The sequence below is a fragment of the Podarcis liolepis genome (genome assembly GCF_965112155.1).
Source record: "Podarcis liolepis genome assembly, chromosome: 14".
In the NCBI taxonomy this organism is placed as follows: domain Eukaryota; kingdom Metazoa; phylum Chordata; class Lepidosauria; order Squamata; family Lacertidae; genus Podarcis; species Podarcis liolepis.
Window position 1 is genome coordinate 29,448,571 of NC_139569.1, and position 24,718 is coordinate 29,473,288.

General features: G+C 47.2%; 1 protein-coding gene across 3 annotated transcripts in view; it reads left to right on the forward strand.

Moving 5' to 3' along the window:
- IGDCC4 (immunoglobulin superfamily DCC subclass member 4) overlaps positions 1–24,718 on the forward strand; it is a 77,923-nt gene that overhangs the window by 12,107 nt on the left and 41,098 nt on the right. Inside the window, exons 2-5 of one of the 3 annotated variants that reach the window (XM_083474994.1) lie at positions 8,423–8,758; positions 14,662–14,803; positions 15,919–16,052; positions 23,992–24,129. In XM_083474994.1, the coding sequence (XP_083331120.1) occupies positions 8,423–8,758; positions 14,662–14,803; positions 15,919–16,052; positions 23,992–24,129 (750 nt within the window). The remainder of the gene's footprint in view (positions 1–8,422; positions 8,759–14,661; positions 14,804–15,918; positions 16,053–23,991; positions 24,130–24,718) is intronic. The other 2 variants (XM_083474995.1, XM_083474996.1) reach the window with 2 other exon arrangements.

The following is a 24,718-nucleotide window of genomic DNA, read 5'->3' on the forward strand; positions in this document are numbered from 1 at the left end:
CACGAAGAGTCGGACACGACTAAACGACTAAACAACAACAAGAGGGTCAGGCAGTCCCTGAGGTTCTCTGGACGTATGTCTACTTCATCCTATGTGGTCATTGGTAACAGATTCAAAATGGGCATGGAGCAGTTTTCCCATGGTGGATGGTTAGGGAATGAATTATTGATTCAACCCTTGTCAAGTGGTTCAGTCGCACTGGGTGTGGAGCCTTGGGGGCACGGCAGGGGATCACAGAATTGTAGAGATGGAAGAGACCACAAGGATATAATCTAGTCCAACTCCCTGCAAAGCAGGAATCTTTCACCCAAAGTGAGGCTCAAACCCACAACCCTGAGATTAAGAGCTTCCTCATCTACCAACTGAGCTATCTGGCTAGAATGGAGTATGAGTGTTGGGGTGGGGGTGACTAATCTTAGCATTGCACAGGTGACTGCTGAAATTTGAGACCTGCTTAAGGAAGCTGGATGGGCCAGCCAGGTGGAGATATCAGATGCCAACCAGACCTCCAGAGATCTCCATGTGGTCGCAATTGGACCCGCGCCAGTTGCAGAACACGCCTGGTGCCTGGGGGATTTTGAATGCTGGTTCAAGGTTCTTGTGTTGATACCCAAAGGCCTAAATAACTTGGCTGCAGGATACCTGCACATAACACCAGTCCTGAAAGACCTACATTGGCTCCCAGTACATTTCTGAGCACAATTCAAAGTGTTGGTGCTGAGCTTTAAAGCCCTAAACGGCCTCAGCCCAGTATACCTAAAGGAGCGTCTCCATCCCCATTCTTCAGCCCAGACACTGAGATCCAGTGCCGAGGGCCTTCTGGCGGTTCCCTCACTGCGAGAAGTGAGGTTACAGGGAACCAGACAGAGGGCCTTTTCGGTAGTGGCACCCGCCCTGTGGCATGCCCTCCTATCAGATGTCAACAAGATAAAGAACTATCTGACTTTTAGATGACATCTGAAGGCAACCTTGTTTAGGGGAAGTTTTTAACGTTTGATGTTTTATCGTGTTTTTAATATTCCGTTGGGAGCTGCCCAGAGTGGCTGGGGAAACCCAGCCAGAAGGGCAGGTATAAATAATAAATTATTATTCTTATTACCCCAAGGAAGGCCTGAGTCTTCATGTCCCAGCCCCATTGTGGAGAGCATGGAAAGGAGTGCTGTTTGTTGTCCCCCATGTTACAGATACCCAACTGAACTCAACGAAAAATCTGGCTTTTAGTGTCGCCAGTCCCATGCCTGTGGAACGCTCTTCCAGCAGAGCTGCAGCAGGCACATCCTCGCTTTTGACTTTTGAGAGTTTCCTCAAAAAGTTGAGCATTTTTATACTTTGTGGCTTTTAGATCCCGCCCCCCTTTTCAATTATCCAGACACCTTAACGATTATCTGCAATTATTTTTTTAAAATGGTGTTTGATGCCTTAGCATTCTATACCCCCTGATATTTTATGACCAAGAAATGCTTTTTAAAGATAAATAAATAAAAATGCCCTTGTGTGTCCCTAGTAAACAACAACAAAACACCAAATCTCCAAATTCTTAAATGTAGGCAATATATTGGTCCGAAAGGAGGCTCCCTTAGTTTATAACGCAGGTTCTTTTGCGGAGCTGAGTAGTGTGTATTGCATAGACTTATTTTCATGGGTTGTCAAGGGTGTGTGTGGGGGGGCATTTCCCAGCAAGGAAGAGATTAGGATGTCACGAAATCAGGCCTTGGGAGCTCCAGGGAGGGTAGTAAAAATACCCTTATCTCTGTTTTGCAATTGGAGCTGGAAGAGGCAAAAGTCACCTTTTGGGAGATTCACAAGGCCGCAAGATGTGCTCCGTGAAAATGGCTGCGATGGGAGTCAATGCTCCTCTTTGGTCAGGTCACCTGCCTTCGCCCTGTAGTTGCTGATTAATGAGGACTTGGCAGATTTCGCTCTGTGCCCTTGATGGCATGTTCCATGACCTGGAATGACCTGGAGAATCTCGACGGCTTCCAGTAGGAATGGGGAAGAGGGAATGCCTGTGACTCAGAGGCAGAGCAGCTGCTTTGCATGCAGAAGGTCCCATTGGTTCAAACCCCAATGGCACCTCCAGGTAGGACTGGGAAAAAGCTCCAGCCTGAAACCCCGGAGGCCTTGATTGAACCTGGGACCTTCTGCATGCCAAGCAGGTGTTTCGCCACTGAGTTCTGCTCCATCCTCCTTGCATGAGGTCACTCTGCAGTTTCTCATCAGGTGGGCAATCCATTGTAAGATGAATGTGAATAGCTTCTTAAAATAATCAGGTTGCCAATGGGCTGGATATACCATTTCTTGTGCTGCCTGCCTGAGATGGCAACAACAAGGTTCTTGTGCAGGCAGCACAAGAAATGGAGCTCACCCGTTCTGGGGATTCGAACCGCCAACCTTCTGATCGTCAAGTCCTAGGCTCTGTGGTTTAACCCACAGCGCCACCTGCGTCCCTTTGTATACTCCTTAGCTGTGAGTAAAACCTCAAAGCATTTGACAAAAAACAACAACAATAAAATGTGCGTTAAAATGATAATTAACTGTCAAAGTTAAGAGGAAGTTTTTAAAACATCAAGATGTAATTAAAATCAGCATAATTAAAATTTCAGATCAAAACGCCTGCTAGTGTTTACATAGATTCCTAGGATTTGTTGCAAAAATGTTTTTAGCAGGTTTCATAGAGTGCAGAGCAGAGGTGCCAGCCTGTTTTCAATAGGCTGGGAGTTCTGGGATGTAGGTGCTGCCACACTAAAAAACTGTGGCACGAATATTAATAGCGTGGAATGGATATTATGTGGTGTGTGTAAAAGTGCCGCAGATCAAAGCGGTCGAGTTGGCATATATGGGGTAAGATGATCCCGCAAGTAAACTGGTCCCAAGCTGCTTTATGTATATTAACAGCAACACATTGAACTTGGCCCAGTAAGAGATTTGCAACCAGTACACGGGCAGGGGTGTCGTATGTTGACAAGGTCTCACTTCTGTCAGCAACCTTGCTGCAGCATTCTGCACTAACTGCAGCTTCCACACCGAGCGCAAGGCAAGCCCCGCAAAATAAATAATGCCACATAATTAAAAACCTTGCAAAAATGTAACACCAATTAAAAACACATTTTCAGTGTTGTACACAACAACTTAGGGAACTGTAGCCTGGCTCTTCCTAATGGCAAATCTGCTGCTGAGCCAGCAGCCTTTGAAGGTAGTGGCGGAAGATTCCTCGGGCAGGTAAGTAGCCACAGCCCAGCAGCAACGCTGACCGAACCCCTCCAGGCTTTGAAGTCATAAGCAACTGGTTAATTTTTTAAAAGCCTTCAATGCCCGCTAATCCAAATCAATTTTCATTTCTTTCATAAAGCTCAGGCTTTTGCATTGGGCACCCGCAAATAATTGCAGCTAATTTGTTTTATTTTTATAACACCCATAATTGGGGGCGGGGGGGATTTTGATGTCCTGGCAGCCATGTTCCCTTTAGTGAGTTCTTAATGGAAAGATCCATTAAAGTCGAAATGGTTCTGGGCACCGGTTCAAAAGCCAGATGTCTCTGTGTGTTCTTGAAGAGGGTTTCAGGCCATCTGCCGATCTCAGATATGTCACCCAAAGAAGTGATACCGTCATTGGCTTGGGGGAAAGGCTTGAGCTGCCCCCACCCAGCATATATTTTCTGTGCCTGCCAGACCCACTGGGAATTCAAGTACAGACCAGCATGGCAAAAGCTCACTTGCCTCACCCCAATTCGAACTATTTAGAGCAAGGTTTCCCAAACTTAAGGGACGTGGGTGGCGCTGTGGGTTAAACCACAGAGCCTAGGGCTCGCTGATCAGAAGGTTGGCAGTTCGAATCCCCGCGATGGAGTGAGCTCCCATTGCTCGGTCCCAGCTGCTGCCAACCTAGCAGTTCAAAAGCACGTCAAAGTGCAAGTAGATAAATAGGTACCACTCCGGCGGGAAGGTAGACAGCGTTTCCGTGAGCTGCTCTGGTTTGGTCATGCTAACCACATGACCCGGAAGCTGTATGCCAGCTCCCTCGGCCAATAAAGTGAGATGAACTCCGCAATCCCATAGTCATCCGCAACTGGACCTAATGGTCAGGGGTCCTTTTAAACTTTACTTTTTCCCAAACTTGGGTTTCCAGTTGTTTTTGGATTACAGTTTCCACCATCCCTGAACACTGGTCCTGCTAGCTAGGGATGATGGGAGTTGCAGTCCAAAAACAGCTGGAGACCCAAGTTTGGGAAACCCTGATTTAGAGTCACGGACCCCTCCACAAAGTGCAGGCAGGCACACGTGGTTTCGCTGGCTGGGGCTGATGGGATTTGTAGTCCTGCTACATCTGGAGGGCAGCAGGTTGGCAAACGGTTTCTTTAGGGTCTCTGGCAGAGAGGGTGACTGAAGGGTGGAGTTAGCTTGCTCACCCTGCCCCCTTCATGTTGATTTAACTCAGAACTTGGCTATGGAATGTGCAAGCAATATCCAGTCCATTATTCAGCAGAAGACACACTGGCACTCTCAGCTCTCCCGCGCATTATGTCACTCGTTTGACCCTTGCATCACAGAGGCTTCTGCAGAGCTCTGGTTTGAAAAATTAGCCTCACGGCATGTAAGGAGTGCAGTGATTAAATGCCCCCAGTGCTCATCTGTAAGTGTGAGGCGTCATTTCACACCACTGAATCGACACAAGCTGAAATACCTCATGGCTGCGCATGTGGTAAGAGAAAATCCGTGGGCTTCTGACGTGCCTGAAGGCACTTTGTGGCCAGGGTTTGGCCAGACCAGAGGGCCTCCTGAGGAACCCCCATGCAGCATGAGAATTTGGGTCATCAGTTGAAGCCATGAAACTCCTTAGCAAATGGGGCTTTTAACAATGCGTTCATGCACTGTCCCATCAGATGTTTATAGAGCACGATTCACTTGACGAGTCTTTGCTCTTTAAAGTCATTGGCATCATTTGCAGGTGTTTGAGGCTTGGCCCACTTGATCCTTGTAGATGATTGGCGCCTATTAACACACTGGCTTCCTGGTCTGCTGCCGTTTTGGTTATAGGTCTTGCTGGGTGCGTAACTTTTGGCTACCAGACACCACCTCTTCGTCAAAATCACAGAGTCCAGTGCCGATGTCTGTGCTCCTCTGAATGCACACAGTCCTGCCTAAAATGATCTGATCCAGGCTTCTGAATAAGCTGCACACCTGTCTGTGGTGAATGAGAGTCACTGCCAGTCTATAGCTTTCATGTCCTGTGCATGCTCTGATTCTGTCTTGGAGTGGCTCCTGACGCTTTCCCCCAGTTCAGTAGGCTAGAGGCAAACTGGTGAGATTAGGGCACATTATGTGGTAGACAAAATTTGTAGTCAGTCCCTTAGTTGGATCCCAGATACACCACTGGAAGTATCTTCTTCTTACCTTGGAATTGGGTCACCCTTGCTGAAACCTGAGGCACTTCCAGACGTTTGTTGTTGGGTTCTGCAAGGTGCACATACGTGGTTTTCTCCAGGGAGGTTGGCGTGCCCAGAAGCAGGAATGGAGCTGGCTGGCTGGCTGGCATCCAGGCCCAGCGAGAGGGACCTGTCTGCGCAGTAGCAGCAGGAGCTGTCCAGGAAAACTCCTTGACTGGTGCCAAGAATCGGATAGTGATGTCAGCGTTGGAAGGAGGATGGGCTAGCCAGCCCTTCTGCTTCTGCTCTCTGTGGAGTGCAAAGTGTCTGAGGGGGTCTGCTTAGTCTCTGCCCCTCTTTTTTGTTCCTTTTTGCTGAGTAGATATTCCAGCCTCGATGGGTTGCTTCTCTCAGCCGCGGAAGAATGCCTTGGTGCTGGATTTTGCAAGCGCTGTGAGGAGCACGGATTAGCCAGCTTTTATATACATTGGATGCCTTTACATACATGCAGGTCAATTGTAGAGTTGGAAGGGATTCCTAAGGGTCATCTAGCACTACCCCCTGCAATAGAGGAAGAGTTTTTCCCCATTTTTTAATTTATTGCATTTATATACCACAAGGATCCTGTCAGGTAGGTTGGGCTGAACAAATGGGACTGGTCCAAGACCACCCATTTATACCCCCATCTTCCTTCAAGGTGCTCACAGTGGCATTTGTCATTCTCCCACTCCTAATTTCGTCTTCACAACAGCTCTGTGATGTAGGACAGGCTGAGAGATGGTGACTGGCGGTCCAGGGTCTGAGTGGGGATTTGAATCCTGGTCTCCCAGGTCCTCCTAAAGCAGAGACATCACCTTGCCAACAAAGGTCCGTATAGTTAAAGCTATGATTTTCCCAGTAGTGATGTTTGGAAGTGAGAGTTGGACCATCAAGAAGGCTGATCGCCAAAGAATTGATGCTTTTGAATTATGGTGCTGGAGGAGACTCTTGAGAGTCCCATGGACCGCAAGAAGATCAAACCTATCCATTCTTAAGGAAATCAGCCCTGAGTGCTCACTGGAAGGACAGATCCTGAAACTGAGGCTCCAATACTTTGGCCACCTAATGAGAAGAGAAGACTCTCTGGAAAAGACCCTGATATTGGGAAAGATTGAGGGCACAAGAAGAAGGGGACGACGGAGGACGAGATGCTTGGACAGTGTTCTGGAAGCTACCAGCATGAGTTTGACCAAACAGTGGGAGCCAGTGGAAGACAGGAGTGCCTGGCGCGCTCTGGTCCATGGGGTCACAAAGAGTCGGACATGACTAAACGACTAAACAACAACTCCCAAGTCCTCCTAGTCTAACACTCTGACCGCTACACCATACTGCCTATGTTTGGTTTAGACCTTTGTGATCAGATGGAATAGATTCTAGGGATGGGGCACCTTTTTGGAACAGTGACAAGGTGTCTACAAGATCCAGGTCCTTCAACCTGAATATCTTGTGCAGAAAGAGGGTAAGGATTTTTTTTTTGGGGGGGGGGGGAGAAGCGCAGTGCAGCTTCTCACACCAAAAGTCTGCAGCGAGAAGACCACAACACTCACTTCTGAAATAATGGCCACTATGATGGATTGCAGGCCGAGGAAGGAGGGTGAATTAAATTAACTGACCATTTAGCCATTTCACTTGCCAAGAATGCAATTTTTTTCCAGCTTTCTTTGCACGTCTTTGAAGAATGCAATTTAACTGTGTTAATGTTGGGCATCGCTGCAGTTAATTGCATGCTCTGGAGAGAGCTCTTCTCCACCCCCACCCCCGAGAAAGGTGGCCCTTTTTATCATACGTAGGTAGCAGAAGGTTTAATTGGGTGCTTGAATAGCTATAAAATTAATCTGCGATAGGCACTGGGCACCCAGCCATGTGGTTCCCAGCCCGTGCTGATAAACTTGTTATGGAACCAGGAAACATTTTCAGTTGGAATGGTAACAAAATTATTTGGCGCAGGGTTGTAAAAAGGAGCTGGCTTGCGGAGGGTTTCCTCATGGAGGAGGCTGCTATAGCCGTGCAAATTCCTGTTGGCCACCGTGTTTCTCAAGGACATTTGCAGATAATGGCCAAACACTTTCAAAAAATACTACGGCTCTCTTGCAAGTGGGCACTTTGGAGGTTAGTGTGGCCCACGTCAGGCTCTCTCTGCACATGCTCAAGAAACCACCAAACACCAGCGCTTGTTGTTATTATATGTTGGTTGTCCTGCCCTTTTTGTCAATGACGATGACAACTTTGGGTGCACAGACTAGTAGGAAGGGCTAGGTTCTGACTCTCACTCAGCCATGACACTCACTAGGGTGGCCTTGGGGCCTGTCCCTCTCTCTCTCTTTCTGCCTAACCTACCTCAGATAGTTGTCGTGGGGATAAAATGGGGGGAGAGAGAACCACGTACGCCACCTTGAGCTCCTTGGAGAAAAGGCGGGATAGAAATGTAATAAATAAATAGTTGTATTAGTGTGTGGAATTATCAGACCCTCCAAGTGTCCCTATTTAATGTTTCATTGTTTTTATATATGTTGGAAGCTGCCCAGAATGGCTGGGGCAACCTAGTCAGATGGGTGGGGTATAAATGTTGTTGTTGTTGTTTATAAATGTAGTAGTAGTAGTAGTAGTAGTAGTAGTGGTTGTTATCAGTGTAAAGTGGTGCCTTGGGTTACAGATGCTTCAGGTTACAGACTCCGCTAACCCAGAAATAGTACCTTGGGTTAAGAACTTTGCTTCAGGATGAGAACAAAAATTGTGCAGCAGTGGTGTGGTGGCAGTGGGAAGCTCCATTAGCTAAAGTGGTGCTTCATGTTAAGAACAGTTTCAGGTTAAGAATGGACCTCCGGAATGAATTAAGTACTTAACCTGAGGTACCACTGTAATGTTGGAGAGTTTGTATTGTTGTTGTTATATTCCTGTGGTTGATATGACCATTATTTGTCAAAACAACAACAATCAAAAAGTTACATAAATAAAAAAAAATTTTTTAAGGCGTCCTGTAGTTCCTGCAACAAGCCAACCTTCTGTTTTGCTTTGCTGCAGGGGAACCATCTCCAAGGCCTTCTCTGGAGCTGACCTGCGGGCCGGGCCCAGGCCAAGTGACCTTAGAGCCAAACCAAACCCTGGAGCTGCGCTGCAACTTGGCTCCCGTTGAGGAGCTCCTCAACATTACTTGGAAGAAGAATGGGCTCCCACTAGCAGAAAAGGACAACTTCCGCCTCCTCCCCAATGGATCTTTGCTCATTTCGTCGCCAGGGGCGTCACCTTCAGCGGAGGGAGCCTTCCCAGGAGGGTCCAGCGCAGAGGGAAATTACTCCTGCGTTTCCCATGGATCTTTCGGCTCAGTCGCTGGCCAGACCGTTGTACTTCGTGCGCCGAGTGAGTATCCGGGTTTTTGTGCCCACCTCCTTTTAGCATGAAAAACAACTCCTTCTGAAAACAAGGGGAAGCAGCAGGTTTTATTTACTGTTTTCTAAAAACAATATCAAGTAGGCAAGTTCTGTATTGCTTTTAAAGGGGTGTTGTTTTAACACCGCAGTACTTAATGTTTTGTGAGAGGGCTCAGAATATAGATAAATAAATTTAAATAAGCAATGCCAGTAAAAATGAAAGCCCAGTCATTGATGAATCCCAGTCAGGGAATCTTTTAAAAGAATCTTTTAAAAGATTCCCTGACTGAGATTTAAAGAGTATTTAAGTAGCTCTTTCTAAAAACAAGAGGAAGAAGCAAGTTTTATTTACTGTTTTCTTAAAAAAAGAGAAATGGGGTAGGCAAGACATTTTTATGATTGGTTTGTATTGGTTTTAAAGGTGTGTTTTTTTAATGCAAACATCGCTGTACTTGATGTTTTGTGAGAGGGGTCAGTATATAGATAAATAAATTTAAATAAGCATTGCCAGTTAAAATGAAACCCCAGTCACTGATGAACCAGGGACTATCTTGTTTGAACCTTGCCTCTGCCACAAACTTCACTCAGTGTTCTTTGGCAAACCTCTCTCTCTTTTTCTCTGCCCCAACCTTCCTATCTTAGGCTTGCCATATTTCAAAAAGTGAAAATCCAGACACAAAAGTTGCTGAGCTTCTTTTGGCCAAGTTGTTTGGCCAAATTTTTGAGCAATTTTTAAAAGGAAATTAGCAAAAAAATCAACACTTCTGACATGGGTCGCCATACGCATTTTTACCGATCTTCAGAAATTCTGCCCAGATGCTATTTCTGACAGATGAATCCTGGATATGTCTGGGAAATTCCGGACGTATGGCAATATCTGCAATATTGAGAGAGTAACATTGACCTACCTTGCAGGGTTGTTGTAATGGCTGTGGGGAAAAAGAAGGGAAAAGTCCATAAAGCACTTTGAGTCATCTAAAAAGGCTCCTAAAGATTATTCGATGGCTCATGCAGAAGAGACAGGAAATCTCCCTGATGAGCTTTTGCTCCTGGTGCAGCTCAGCATCTTCTGAACCAGAATGGGAAATATGCCCATTGTGATGGATGAAAGTCGCCTGCTGGGTTGTTTTGACCACGAGCTCTTTGTGTGCTCCATTTAGCATTCAGCCTGTGTGAGCGCAGGAAGGATCCCAGGGAAATCCATCTTGCAGCAAGTGGGACGTAATGTTGTGTTCGATCAAAGGACTTGTTTACACGCAGAAGGGTTCATTCCTCATGCTGGGGGTAGGGAGGGCTGATTAATATTCGGCAATATATCATTTATGTCAGCGAAGGTGTATATAATAAAATATATGGAGAATGGGCCCACATTTTGCATGCAAAAGGTCCCAGGTTCAAGACCCAGCTCAGGGGGCAAATATTCTCACCTGGTTTGAGGCAGCTTCCTGTGTTGGGGAGAGGCTGTAGCTCAGCGGTAGAGCACCTGCTTGGCTTGCAGAAAGACCCAGGTTCAATCCCTGTTATCCCATAATATGCCTGGGAATGTCCCTGTAGGGGTGCTGCCAATCAGCGTAGATGTACCAAGGGTCTGGCTTTGTGTAGGGTAGCTTCTTCTGTTCCAGGGGCTGTAGTTGAGAGGTGGAGCATCTTTGTAAAGTCCCTTTTGATAAAGGTTCAGTCCCTGATGTCTCCACTTAGGGTTGGGGAAGACCTACCAGTCAGTGTTGACACTACTCCGCTTAGGTGGACAAGACTGTGTTTATGGCATCTTCCTCCACTCCGGGGGAAGGGCCACAGCTCAGCAGCAGAAGGTCCAGGTTCATCCAGCATTTCCAGGGCAGGTGGGAAGGACTTTAGCATCCTGTCCTGAAACCATGCAGATCTGCTCCCAGTATTGAGCTAGGTAGACCAGTGAGGCAGCTTTTCATGTTTTTTTTGGGAAGGACTCAGCATCAGGGCCTTTGCTTTGCTTGCACAAGGCCTCAGGTTGAATCCTAGGCATCTCCAGGTAGGGCTGCCCTGTTTTTGCCTCCACAGTTTGAAATCAATCTGTGCAGGCCTTGCACAGCCTGAAAGGCACTGATGGTCAGCAGAGTGCTAAGCACCAGGCGCAGCAATCAGCTGATTGCCAGGCCTTGCACAGCACTTTGCAAGGCCTGCCCATTCTCTGAGCAGCTCTGCAACCCCTGACAATCAGCTGATTGCCAGAGCTTGCAAAGCCATTTGCGCAGCATGGCCCCTTTGGGCTGACCTTCATCTTTACCTGTTCCACACCTGACATCATGAATGGTATCAGGTGCTCAGTAGGTGGGGGAAACCAGGTGGGCCTCGCAAAGCCCATAGGCTGGAGGCTCCCGACTACAAAGCAATGTAGTTCCACTTCCCCACAAGACCTTGGCATTGATGCCTATGGGGCAGAGCGAGGAGAAAAATTGAACAGGCTTTATTGCACAATGGACATGATTCTTTGGGAGGGAGTGGCCCAATTCCCAGACTGGCCCATTCCCTGGGGCACACCTTTGTTTGGGATGACCCCTAGCTGGATGGTAGAGCACAGACTCGCAAAGTATAAAGCCCCAAATCCAAATCTCCAGCTCTTAAAGCAGCAGGATAGAAAAGAACACTTTCTGATGAGACCCTAGATAGCCACTTCAGGAGTCAGTGGCTGGGCTCTGACATAACCCTAACTGGTTTAGCATCACATGCATGTCCTGTTTCGATCAATTTCCAGAACCCATGGGGAAAGCACCAAGGCTGGTCCAGTGTTGCTGGACCATGGACAGCTCCAAGCGAGAAAATTACTCTGATAAATGTCAGGCTGAGACCTTTTATGTCTTTGTCTTTGGACTTCCTCCTCCAGACTTTGTCCCAGGCAACCAATGCTCCTCCCTTCCACAGCCTCTGTCCTAGCGCACTCTCAGCACTGCTGGGATGATGATGATGTGCAATGGGAAGCATCTTGCTTCTTCTGGCTTAGGAGAAGGTGTCCTTGAGGGTCCAGGCTCTGGCCCTATCAGCATTGGTTACCTGGGAGTTGCTCTGGGAGTTCTTGCCCAACTCACAGTGGTCTTTATGCTTTCCACCGTCAGCTTTGAGTCCTGACCCAGACCTGGCTCCCCTTCTGGTGCCTCTGCAGCCTCTGACTCTGTGTCTAGATCAGTGCTGGATAAACAGATCATGGTAGTGCATGGGCCTTGGGCTCACAAGCTCCCTTTCCCTTCTCCACTGAGGTTGTGACAAGGAGATGGGAAGCGTCTGCTTCTGTTTTTCGCTAACCATGATTTGCTGACATGTGCAAACTCAGAACGGTGTTTAGTCTTGACTACAGTTCAGGGGAAAGAGCCGGGATCAGAAACCGTGGTTTGAAGTTGGCTGGTTTCTCTGGACCATGGTTAAGAATAAACACTGCAGTTTGCTGAAAATGGGGATGGCAGCTTCTGATCTTCTTGTGGCTGTGTCGAAGGGAGGGAGAGCTCACCAGTCTGTTCGCATAATGCTAAACTATGGATTAGTGTCACCTCCAAACACAGCCAATTCTGGGAAGGGCCACAGCTCAGTGGTAGAGCATCTACTTTGTGTCCCAGGTTCAATCCTTGGCAGCAGCTGCCCCCTGAAACCCATGAGCGTCATTGTCAATCAGTGTCAACGATAGTGAACTGGATAGTGAATGGTCTGGCTCAGCTTCCTATGCTCCTGTGGGCTAGATAGGCTGGGGGTCAGATTTGGCAGAAGGTAGTTTTCTATGTTACATATGAATAATAACGCTCGGATCTTTCTTTGTTGGCCCCAGTTGGCCACTACAGAATCAATGGAGTAAAACATAGAGGAAATTATCCAGCAATTGCTCCAACTTTTCCTTGAGCACAGATGTTCCCTCTTCTGTCCTTGTTTGCCATTCAGGCTGCAGAGGCAGAACTGGCTCTTAGATGTGCTCACCCTCCCTCTCGGGCCTTGCCTCTTGGCCTTTGGATGAAAGAACGTGGTCTCTAGAAGCCATTCGGGAGGGTTAGAAATTCCTTTCCCTCTCTTTCTGGAAGCAGATCTGTTCACACTTTCAGCTGAGCCAAGTAAGGGAAGTCATGTTGCCGCCTGTTATGGTGCGCAAATGGGGTTTTAGTGTGTGTGTGCTGTTCATGTGATGTTGACGTGAAATAAGACATGTATGATTAATTGTTAAAATAATATTTAATTATCCTACCTGGCTTTTCCTCTATAATCAGCTCAGGGCTGCAAGGAGTACAGGGAAGTTGTCCCATTTTATTGTCACTAGAGGTGGATAGATCAGCTTGTTTCTGCTCTTTGCCAGTTTCACACACGATCATTTGTGAGTCCGTTCAGTTCCATATTAATCTGAATTTTTGAATGTATTTTCTTACAAAGTGACCCTCAGGGTTCCTTCCAGCTCGACAATTCTATGAAAATGCACACTCCTTTCTTTCAGAGTATGCATTTCTAAACATATTTTATCCCAAAATACACACTTTATATACCTTCGGGCACTTTTTTTTTTAGCTGAAAACTGCATTACAACATTTAGGAAGAAGTGTGGAGGGTGGCAGTATTCCCACCTGCACATTCATCCAGGAGTGGCAGAACAGATCAGTTCATATGGGAATTCAGGAAGAGTGAACTCTTCAGGCACCCCTAATCCTTACAACAACCCTGAAAGGTAGATTAGGCTGAAAGAGAGGTGGTTGAGCAACATCACCCAGTGGCCATTTAAGAGATCCAAGTGCGCATTGTGCCTGGCCAGCCTGCCTGGTCAAATATTGCCTAATTTGTCATCTGCTGACTGTGATCAAATATTGCCCTGTTGTTTCTGAAACCAAACACTATTCTGTAGGTGGCAGTTTGCCTTTCTCCTTTCTTAGCAAGGGCAGGAGTGAGGGGGGGTTGCCTTCCCTGTACTTTTGCCCCAGTCATGGGCAAACCAAGCAGCATAGCAAAGAATTTCCTATGTCCTTCAGGCCACCAACTGCATGAATACCAACAGAAGCAGTCATTAGTAGCCAAAATCACTGCCCAGGACTGCCCGGGACTCCACTTTGCTTGCTGCAGGAAACTAGGAGTGCCTGCTCCATATCTTATCTGTCTACCTGTGCTCTAAAGCACCCGTGAAGGACTCTAGCAGTGACTAGGAACCCATGGTGCTCCAGATGTTGTTGGACTACAACTCCCATGATCCCTGGTCATCCTGGCTGTGGATGATGGGAAATGGAGTCCAACGACACTTGGAGGACCACAGATTCCCCATCCCTGGATTTTAGATTCAGATACAGAAACTTAATCCCCCCCCCCCAAGTTAATCTTGTTGCACAATAATTATTCCATAATTTTGGTTTTTGTGCATGATTCACATATGTGGTATCAAACATATGTGCATCAAAACATGTCGATGATTAAAGGACCCCATTGGTTCTAATAAAATGAATGCTTTAACCAGGGTTTCCCAAACTTGGGTCTCCAGCTGTTTTTGGACTATAAATCCCATCATCCCTAGCTAGCAGGACCAGTGGTCAGGGATGATGGGGATTGTAGTCCAAAACCAGCTGGAGGCTGAAAGCTTAATTGGTCATTGATCAGATTTGTTAAAAACCAGTTCGGTACCTAACCCAAGACCCCATCCTTGATCCAAACACAAAACTTCCTCCACTGTTTTAAAATACAAAAATTTGCCACTTTTATTTATGCGCACAATTGAACACATGTGTTGGTACGTAAACAGCATGGCTGGCACTTTTTAGTATTCTTTCGTCCTTTGGGGGAAAAACCCCTCCCACGTGCTCCCACAAGCTTTGATAGAGAGAAATTGTAAGGAACTAAAACTTCTCCTGTTTCTCTGCCCCATTTCCTGCCTCTCTTCCACTGCCACCCTTGACCTCCCACCTCCAGCTTTGTCTCAATTTTTTCAACATCCAGAGTCCCAGACGGTGAAAGAAAATGGGATGGCCCGCTTTGAGTGTCGGATCAAAGGGCTGCCTCCTCCAGTGATCACCTGGGAGAAGGACCATGTGGCTGTGCCTTCAGAGGCCAGGTGAGCTGGGCTGGAGTGTGTAGCTTCCAGGTGGATAAAAAGACTGTTTTTTTGGAGACATCAGCTCACATTGGCAATATGGATAATTCATCAGTCCAAATACAAATATTATCCTTATTGGCAATTATGTCCTGCCCCTTCACCCTAAGGTCTCAGGGTGGGTTACAACAGTAAGGAAACTGATAGAAACAGTTTAAAGCAACATAAATTACATCAGTAATCTGGGTCCTAAAAATGTTAACAGTCCAGAAGATGTTATCCCAACGGTTGGGGAAGGGCTAAAGCTTAGTAGTGGAACATCTGCTTTGGATGAAGGTTCAGTCCCTGGCTGCATCTCCAGGTGGGGCTGGGAGAAACCCCCTCCCTGAAATCCTGGAGAACTGCTGCTAGCCAGTGTAGGCAACACTGAGCTAGATGGACCAATGATATTATTCGGTATAAGGCAGCTTCCTACGTTCCTAAGCAATAACAGCTGAGAGGCCGCTCCTGCTTTTAAAGAAAGGGGTGCGGGGCAGGACCAGAAGCATTGAATAGTAGAATTGGAAGGGACCCTGAGGCTCATTTAGTCCACCCCCTGCAAGGCAGGAATAAGCAGCTGTCCCATAGAGGGATCGAACTTACGACCTTGTCATTATCAGCACTATGCTCTAACCAACTGAGCTATCCAGGCCCTGTGTGGTTCTAAGGCACAGGGAATGGCACATCCTGAGTCCAACTCTTCAACCCTCTTTCCACCCCCAACCTAGCCGGCTCTACTAATTGACCAGCTGCATCTTTGGTAACCCCGGGAGTCAACGCAGGATCTGGCCCAGCCAACTCCCACTTCAGCACAGAGGTGTCCAGCCAAAACAGTGTGGGACTCTCTCCCTCCCCACTCACTGTGCTTTTCCCTGACTTGGAGGTCCTCCTCCTCTGACAGATCCTGACATTCCCATCCCCATAACACCGAGAGATAATGCGTCGTTACACGTGCACGTGAATCAGCCCCATGATCTGTGCTATATCGCTGGTGTATTGGCTCAACCTAGCATGGCAGTCAATATATATATATATATATATATATATATATATATATATATATATATATATATCCCCCTGTCCTTTGATTCCCACAGGTTCATTGAACTCCCCAACGGGGTCCTCCAGATCATAGACGTGCAGGAGAGTGATGCTGGAATGTACCATTGTGTGGCAACCAACTGGGCAGGGCAACGCTACAGCTCTGGAGCAGTTCTCAGCATCTCAAAAGGTAGGGGTTATATGAGCTAAATCTTCTCTGTTCTTTTAATATCCAGATTTGTCAGCCTTAGTGACATTTGATTCTTTCTTCCATCCTTTTTTTATGGCCCAGCACCAATAAAAGTAACTCTGAGCTGGGTGTCTGCAGCCACCACAATCTTTTACATACCTTCCAGTGACATCCCCTAAGCAATGGTACATCGGGGCCCAGAAGCATTGTGGGAAAATAAAGATGGTGGCAGATACAGTCACTTGACTTTGCATTTTGCCTGCGGTTTTTTAAAAATGCTGCCACCTGTAACTAGCAATCCCTGCCACTACCAGATAGGCTTATAGTGAGGAGGGGAATGGGGACCAACTTTTAGGATGGTGCTAGAAGAGTCACTAGGGCAGCGCTGAGGAACTTTATGGAAAACACAATTTAAGTCACTCCAAAAGAAAATACTAGAGCACTCAAAATCATTGAAATGAGTAGATATAGCTGAAAGGCAGCACATGGAGATCTGCATTAATGCATCCCTTCTTCTTCTTCTTCTTCTTCTTCTTCTTCTTCTTCTTCTTCTTCTTCTTCTTCTTCTTCTTCTTCTTCTTCTTCTTACCGTATTTTTCGCTCTATAACACGCACCTGACCATAACACGCACGTAGTTTTTAGAGGAGAAAAACAAGAAAAAAATATTCTAAACGAAACAGTGGATGTATGATTTTTGTGGTTCATGCTGCGGCCACAGACATGTGATCTGACTGTGAGTTTGGGGTAGCCCAATGCAAAAATCCTGATGATCCATGTGGATCCATGCTTTGTAACCACGTTTTTGTGCCATTGTGGCCCCATGAAACAGTGGGTGGGTGTGTTTTTTTGGTGCAGGCTGTAGCCATGGACATGCTATGTGATCTGATGGTGAATTTGGGGTGACCCAGTGCAAAAATCCTGATGATCCATGTGGATCCATGCTTTGTAACCACGTTTTAAGTGGGGAGGGAAGGAAAAGCACTCAAGGAACAAGGAGCACACGTGGGGGGGGGTGGAGAAGGATGCTGCTAATAATGCAGGAGAAGGGTATAAGGGAGAAGGCTCCTCTCCTCTCCGGCTTTGCTCCTTTAAAACAAGCAGGCTCTGCTTCTCTCCCTCTTCCCCGGCAAGGAAACCACGATAGTAACCACTCTGAGACAAATCAAGAAAAATTGCGACCAACACTCTCCCCCAACAAGCGCAGTGAGGTCAAAACACACACACACACACACACACACACACACACACACACACAGAACTGGCCCTAAAGTCGCAGGGCACTGGAAGTCGCAGGGGCGCAGGGAGAGTGAACGGAAGCAAGAGAAGGAGCTCTCTCACACACACAAACACGCACACAGAGTGTCAATCCTAAAGTTGCAGGGGCGCAGGGAGAGTGAACGGAAGCAAGAGAAGGAGAAGGAGCCTTCACACATAATCTAAGAAGGGTGTGTGTCTGTGACTGTCATGAAGGGACCTTGCACTTCTGGGTTTGCCACTACACTACTGAGGAATACTCTTATGTGCAAAGGGCAAACTTCTCTGTCAGTGGAGCTTGTCTATTATTACTTGAGTCTTACACTGATGAATCCTAAGAAGGTTCTGGATAAAAACTGAGGTTCTCCCAGGAACACTGTGTGGCATTCAGCATGGTTTTCAACAGTGAAATTAACAAACATGATTAAGTTCAGTCCATCATTTTAAGTAAGTCTACTCTAACATCGAGTTACATACTACTCAGAGTTTGAAAACCACTGTTTTTAAGCAGTTGCCAGGCTATTTTTCTTTTCTTTTATGAGGAAAAGAAACCTCCCCACCCTGAGGCAGACAAAAGGCAGACATGACTGTGGGTGACAAAAACTCATCTGTGGATGATGAATACGATGTTTTGTTTTTAATAAGAAACACCGCCCTCTGAAAGATCATTGACATCTCTGGCAGGTGGCTGATCCTTTGCTGCTTTCCTTATTTCCAAAGCAGTCAAGGAAGGCAAGTGGCGTCTGGTCAGAAACCGTTTCTGTTGCTAAACAAAGCTTTATACATACATGCACTGGCAGCCTCATACCTGAAGTTGCCCAGGAATTCTATGAAACCTAAAAAAATTAGTGCAGTATAGAAACGTTCAGCCTGCCATCTTGATTCAAAGCAGCACCCAGTCGTATCCAGACATAGGCAGAAACTTGCTCCTCCATCTCAGGAACCATCAGGCAAAATTTGTTTGCAGTATCTAAAGAGGTGTCTAAATGCATAGCAAACAAACCACTTTTCAAAACACATATGGGAACCACAATCCCCAGAGTTCGCTCTGAAGAGGGATTGATTGTTAAACTGCTCTGGGAATTGGAAGTTCTGTGAGAGGGGAATAGGAGTCTTCTAAAAATTCCAGTTTTTCTTTCCCTGGATGGAGAGGGGACCCCACCCCCCTTGGCTATTTCAAAGGCGAGCTCATCCCCATCGAAGGTCACCGAAAGGGGTTTGCTACCCTGTTGGTGGCGGAGATGCAGGCAGCAACTGCGAGTCGGGGCTGTTGCCGTGCGAGCGGCAGATGTTTCAGGCCGGGCAGACGTCACGGTGTAAATTTCCAGACACTCCTTGGGGAACTGCATTCCAAACGGGGAGAAGGATCTAGGGGCCTTTTACAAGCGGATCTCTTTCATGGCCCTGAAATGGAGAAGTTGTCGTCACTTAGAGGAAATATCTCCACAAAGAGAGAGAGAGAGAGAGAGAGAGAGAGAGAGAAGAAGGGAGAGAAAGAGAATAGCACAGCCCTGGTCATTTAAGTCCCTGTCCAGACCTCAGAGAGGGTGACCAAGAACTCCCCACCTTCTGCCCTCTCCCAAGTGGGATGCCAAATACATTGGTACCTTGGGTTAAGAACTTAACTCGTTCTGGAGGTCCATTCTTAACCTGAAACCGTTCTTAACCTGAGGTACCACTTTAGCTAATGGGGCCTCCTGCTGCCGCTGCTCTGCCACAGCACGATTTCTGTTCTCACCCTGAAGCAAAGTTCTTAACTTGAGGTACTGTTTCTGGGTTAGCGGAGTCTGTAACCTGAAGAGCCTGTAACCCGAGGTACCACTGTATGAGCCAGCCACAGACTCTCTTCTGAAAAGAAAACTGGTGAGCCAGTGTGGTGTAGTGGTTAAGAGTGATAGACTCGTAATCTGGGGAACCGGGTTCATGTCTCCGCTCCTCCACATGGAGCTGCTGGGTGACCTTGGGCTAGTCACACTTCTCTGAAGTCTCTCAGCCCCACTCACCTCACAGAGTGTTTGTTGTGGGGGAGGAAGGGAAAGGAGAATGTTAGCCGCTTTGAGACTCCTTCAGGTAGTGATAAAGCGGGATATCAAATCCAAACTACTCCTCCTCCTCCTCCTCCTCCTCCTCCTCCTCCTCCTCCTCCTCCTCCTCCTCCTCTTCTTCTTCTTCTTCTTCTTCTTCTTCTTCTTCTGTCGGACCCCAACTCAATAGGAAAGTGTGCATGTGTGGATTCATCAGTCCAAAGAGAGAGCAGGGGTGGGGAATGCGGCCCTCCAGTCCTCTCTGCCTGGCCCTTAGCCACACCCCTTACCAGTCCTGCTTGAAGTGCTTTTGCCTGACCAGAATGTGTCTTTGAACTCTGATTGCACCTCTCACTTGCCTAGGATAGAAGGGGGAGTGTTTTGAGCGCGTGTAGAAACTAGCTGACTGTACACAGGTAGCATTTGTTTGTTGCCCCACCCACTTTGGCCTCTGGCCACACCCACCACTGGCATGTGCCCTCCCTCCACCCCAGGGTTGCCCAGAAGGAACCTTGACCCTCACATCCTCCTTCTCCTCCTTCCCTGCCTTCTCTTCAATCTGCTGCCACTTTGCTTTGTCCTGAGGGAGGAGAAGCTCTGCTGGGCTGAGCTGCTGGCTCTCTACCCTGCTGCTCACATCTTGTACAAATATTTGATGTTGGAAGCACATTTTTAGTGGTGACAGAGCCACAGGAAGCGATTCAGCCAGCAGCAGCCTCCCAGCGTCTTCTCCAGTAATGGCAGGCTTACCCAGTTCTTTAGCTGCAAAGCCATGGCACCCACCCAACCCCAATTGTTGTATCGGGGGGCCTACATCTCAGTAGTGGTACCCACCCTGTGGAATGCCTTCCCATCAGGTGTCAAGGAGATGAGTATCTACATAACCTTTAGAAGACATCTCAAGGCAGCCCTGTATAGGGAAGCCTTTCAATGTGTAATGTTTTATTATGTTTTATATATGTTGGAAGCCTTCCAGAGTGGCTGGGGCAGCCCAGTCAGGTGAGTAGGGTACACATAAAATAAATAAATAAATAAATAAATAAATAAATAATAATAATAATAATAATAATAATAATAATAATTAGAGGATGGGGGAGACCCATGTATACCACCTTGAGCTCCTCAGAGATAAAGGTGAGATATAAATTAAGTAAGTAAGTAAATAAGTAAATAAATAAGCAAATAAATAAATAAATAGCACACAAGAATCATATCAAACAGGGAGCTGTCCATGACTCCAAGCCAGAAATATAGGAATTTGCCTTATACTAAACCAGACAGTTGACTTAGTATTTGTCTGAACTGAGGACCTATCCGCACTTACCTTTTCCTTTGAGCTTTCTAGGCACTGCTTTCCTGGACCCCACCCCCTGCACCGCTTTTCACTGGAAAACCCGATCTTTACCACTAAGTCAGAGCAAACGGCAATTTGGGTTTTCTGTGGATTGCTGTTTGCTCCAATCCAGCAGTAAAGAGCAGGAATTCTCTCTGAAAGTTCAGACAGGAGTCAATTCCCAGTCCTGTTTGGAGGTGCCGGCAATTGAACCCAGGACCTTCTGCGTGCAAGGCAGATGCTCTGTCACTGGACCACGGACCTTCCCCCAAAAAGCTCCTGCCTGCACCTGTTTTGTAATTCCACCAATACAAACATCTTCATTCCACCCTTCTTCCACAGAGCTCAAGGCAGCTTGCAAGATTTTCCCCCAGTCCTCATTTTATCCTCAACATCAACCCTGTGAGTTAGGTTAGGCTGAGGTCACTTACTGAGCGTCATAGCTGAGTTGAGGATCTGAAACCTTTTTATAAGGCCGAAATTCTGTGAAAGGTAATCTGTTGGGAATTGCAGGCTTGGACAAAAGTTGACATTGTCTCTCTCCCTGCTACCCTCTTCTCTCTCTTTCTCTGTTGCCCCCCTTTATCCCCCATTTTTTTCATGAAACCAGGGTTGCCCGCAGGTTCCTCCCTTCTTGCAACAACCCCACAGCACAGATGAATCATGGAGTGGCCTTAAGAGTCAGTTTTGAGAAACTAGCCCCAGCAGAAGCCTGCCCAGGCAGAGACGGATGGCTGCTGCCATTGCCTCTGCCCCCCAACCCCCGCATTTCGCAAATGCTCAGCCCCACACCACTTGCGTTCCAACATGGCTCGCTTGCTGGTGGGGAGGCCGGCGACCGGCTTGGATCTCAGCTGTCAGCAGCAGCCTGAGACGGCGAGATATCAGACAACTGAGCCCTGCTCTGCTGTTTTGCCGTGAACTTTCTCACCCTTTTCCAGAGGAGGAGCTTGAAGTTTTATTCAGCCCCCGAGAACCTCCCCTGAGAATAGATTCAGGCTTTTGGAGCAGCTGTTCAATGGAGGGAAGGGGAGGGAAAAGGATCCGTCTGTGATTTTCTACCATTCTTCTGCAGATAGCGAGAGACCCATTTTGCGGTTGCTGCAGAGGAGCTTTCAAAACTCAGCCCTTCTCCACCCACCCTTTTCCAAGGGAGGGGGCACACTGTGCAGTCCTTGTCCATTGGGAAACAAAAGGAGGCTTTACAGAAACCTTCATTCTTTATCACATAATTAGTTTTGCAAGTTTTAACCTGTTTAACCAGAAGATTAAGCAATGGAAACGTGGGAAGGAGGGAGGGAGCGATTTTGATCAACGAGAGGACGCTCTCAATTGGTGAGCCTGAGAATTAAGTGTTTGCTTCCCAAAGTAATGTTGACTCTGAATGGTCACTGCAGTAAGGAAAATGAGAAAGAGGGGGCAGCTTTTGTTGCTGGAAGGGTAAACCGTCTCACATGTCTCCTGGTATCTCAGACAAGACGCCAGCGTTGAGCTTGAGGTGATGGGCTGATTTGTTTAAATTGAGGTGAGTCCTGAATTAGGAGGGACGCAGGTGGCACTGTGGTCTAAAGCACTGAGCCTAGGGCTTGCCAATTGGAAGGTCGGTGGTTAGAATCCCCACGATGGGGTGAGCTCCTGTTGTTCGGTCCCAGCTCCTGCCCACCTAGCAGTTCGAAAGCACACCAGTGCAAGTAGATAAATAGGTACCGCTCCGGCGGGAAGGTAAACAGCCTTTCCGTGTGCTGCTCTGGTTCGCCAGAAGTGGCTTAGTCCACATGCTGGCCACATGACCCGGAAGCTGTCTGTGGACAAACGCTGGCTCTCTCGGCCTATAGAACAAGATGAGTGCCGCAACCCCAGAGTCATCCACGACTGGACCTAATGGTCAGGGGTCCCTTTACCTTTACTGAATTAGGAACCAAAGGAGAGTTTGCTGGATCAGGCCAATGGCCCATCTAGTCCAGCATCCTGTTCTCACAGTGGTTGAGGCCTCGTAACAGAGTAAGCACGCAGGTTTCTGTAACTTGGAAGGGTAAACTGCCATCTTATTGTTTGGTGCTTAAGGTAAAAAGGGGGGTCGAGCAGGCAGAATAAGGGCAACAGGCCCTTGGATCAGCAGCAGAGCTCATTTTATAAGCAGAAAGTCCCAGGTTTGATCCTTGGTACCGCATATTAAAACTCTCTCTCTCTCTCTCTCTCTCTCTCTCTCTCTCTCTCTCTCTCTGGGTGTGTGTGTGTTTTGAAGCCTTCCAGATGTTGCTGTACTCCAGCTCACATCATTCCTGACCATGCCTATGGGAGCTGGAGTCGCAACGACATCAGGAAGGTGACAGTATTGTCCACGCTGACTGGCAGCAGCCCTCTGGGGTTCCAGACAATAGTCTTTCCCAGCCCTGCCACGAGACGCAGTCAGGGATTGAACCTGTGACCTTCTGCATTCCAAGCAGATGCTCTGCCGCTGAGCTGCAGCCCCTTTCCCTAAAAAATAAATCAATATTCCAGTTCTCATGATTTTGAATAACAGGGTGATTCAATTAGGAACATAGGAAGCTGCCTTGCACTGAGTCAGAGCATTAGTCCATCTAACTTAGCATTGCCTACACAGACTGGCAGTGATCCTCCAGGATTTCAGACAGGACACTGTCGCAGCCCTACCTGGAGATGCCAGGGATTGAACTTAGGACCTTATGCATGCAGGTGCTCTGCTGTGGAGCTACAGTCCTTTGCCATGAACAGGATAGTACTTCTCCCACTTGTGCTGTAGTCACTATACAAGCACCTCCTTCACTCATAGGCATCAAATCGAAAGCAGCTCTGGGCCTGGAAGAACCAGATTATTTTCCTGAAAGCTTGGCTTGCTTAGATTTTTAAACTTTTTATTTAGAGATATATACATTTCACTGATTTTACAATCATTTTGGCATTTTAAAACTTGACTTCCTTCCCCCTCTTTCTGCGGTTCCTTAAATTTATTTTTAATACCTTCTGCGTATCCAAATTCACTTAACTTACTCATTTATTTTTATCTTCTTTAAATATATACTCTTTAAATACATGACCCTGCCAGTGTTTTTATCTGTTTACAATTGATCTGTAAATATTCAACAAACCATTTCCACAATTTTATAATAAAAAGTTTGTTATCTTGATTTCTTATTCTTCCGGTAAGTTTCGCCATTTCTGCATATACCGTAAATTTTTGTATCCATTCTTCCTTTGCTGGGACCTCTTCTTCTTCTTCCCTTGAAAGTTTGGCTTTCTTAGAATGCCTCAACACCTTTATCTTGTTTTTTGAAAAGACTAAAAACCTGTACTTTATTCCGCTAGGGCACCAGCTGCCTGCGACAGGAGACGTTGCCATCGTCGCCGTGCCAGAGAACGCCACCGTCGTGGTTGGAGAGAGCGCCGTGATGGAGTGCATGGCATCTGCAAACCCCACGCCATTTGTTTCTTGGATACGGGATGGTAAGTGAAGACCGCCAGCCCTTTTGATGCCAAGAGGCGACGGTGGGACCCTTTGGTTTCTGAAAAACCCATCAGGAGAGGAATGCGCCCCGAGAAGCTTTGCAAAGTGCAACTGAATACAAGGCGGCCGAGCTCTCCGTGGCCGGGGAACGGCTCCTGAGTCGAGCTCGCCCATTAACGTTAACGCGATACAAAAGCATGCGGTTCATTTATGTTGTTTGATCTGTAAAAGATATGGAATTCTAGTTGCTGGATGCCTTTTGATCTAAATTGGACACGGCCAATATCGAATGACGCCCCCCAGCTCGAAAGGGCAGGGCAGGAGGGTCGGGCCTTTTGTAGACGTTTCGCGGGGCTGGGCGCATCTGTTGCTGCTTTGCAAAAATAACTCGCGGGTTATCTTTAGGATTATAAAAACGTGATAAAGATCGCTGAAGGCGCTGAGGATGGGGCAGGGCTGGGGCATGCGTCTCTTTTTAAGAAATGCGGCATTTCCCTGTGGGAGTGAAGGTGGCGTGTGAAAGTCACCAGAGCCCCAAATTCGATGCAGATCAAAGGATGCACAAGCAAGAGCTACCTCACCTAATTT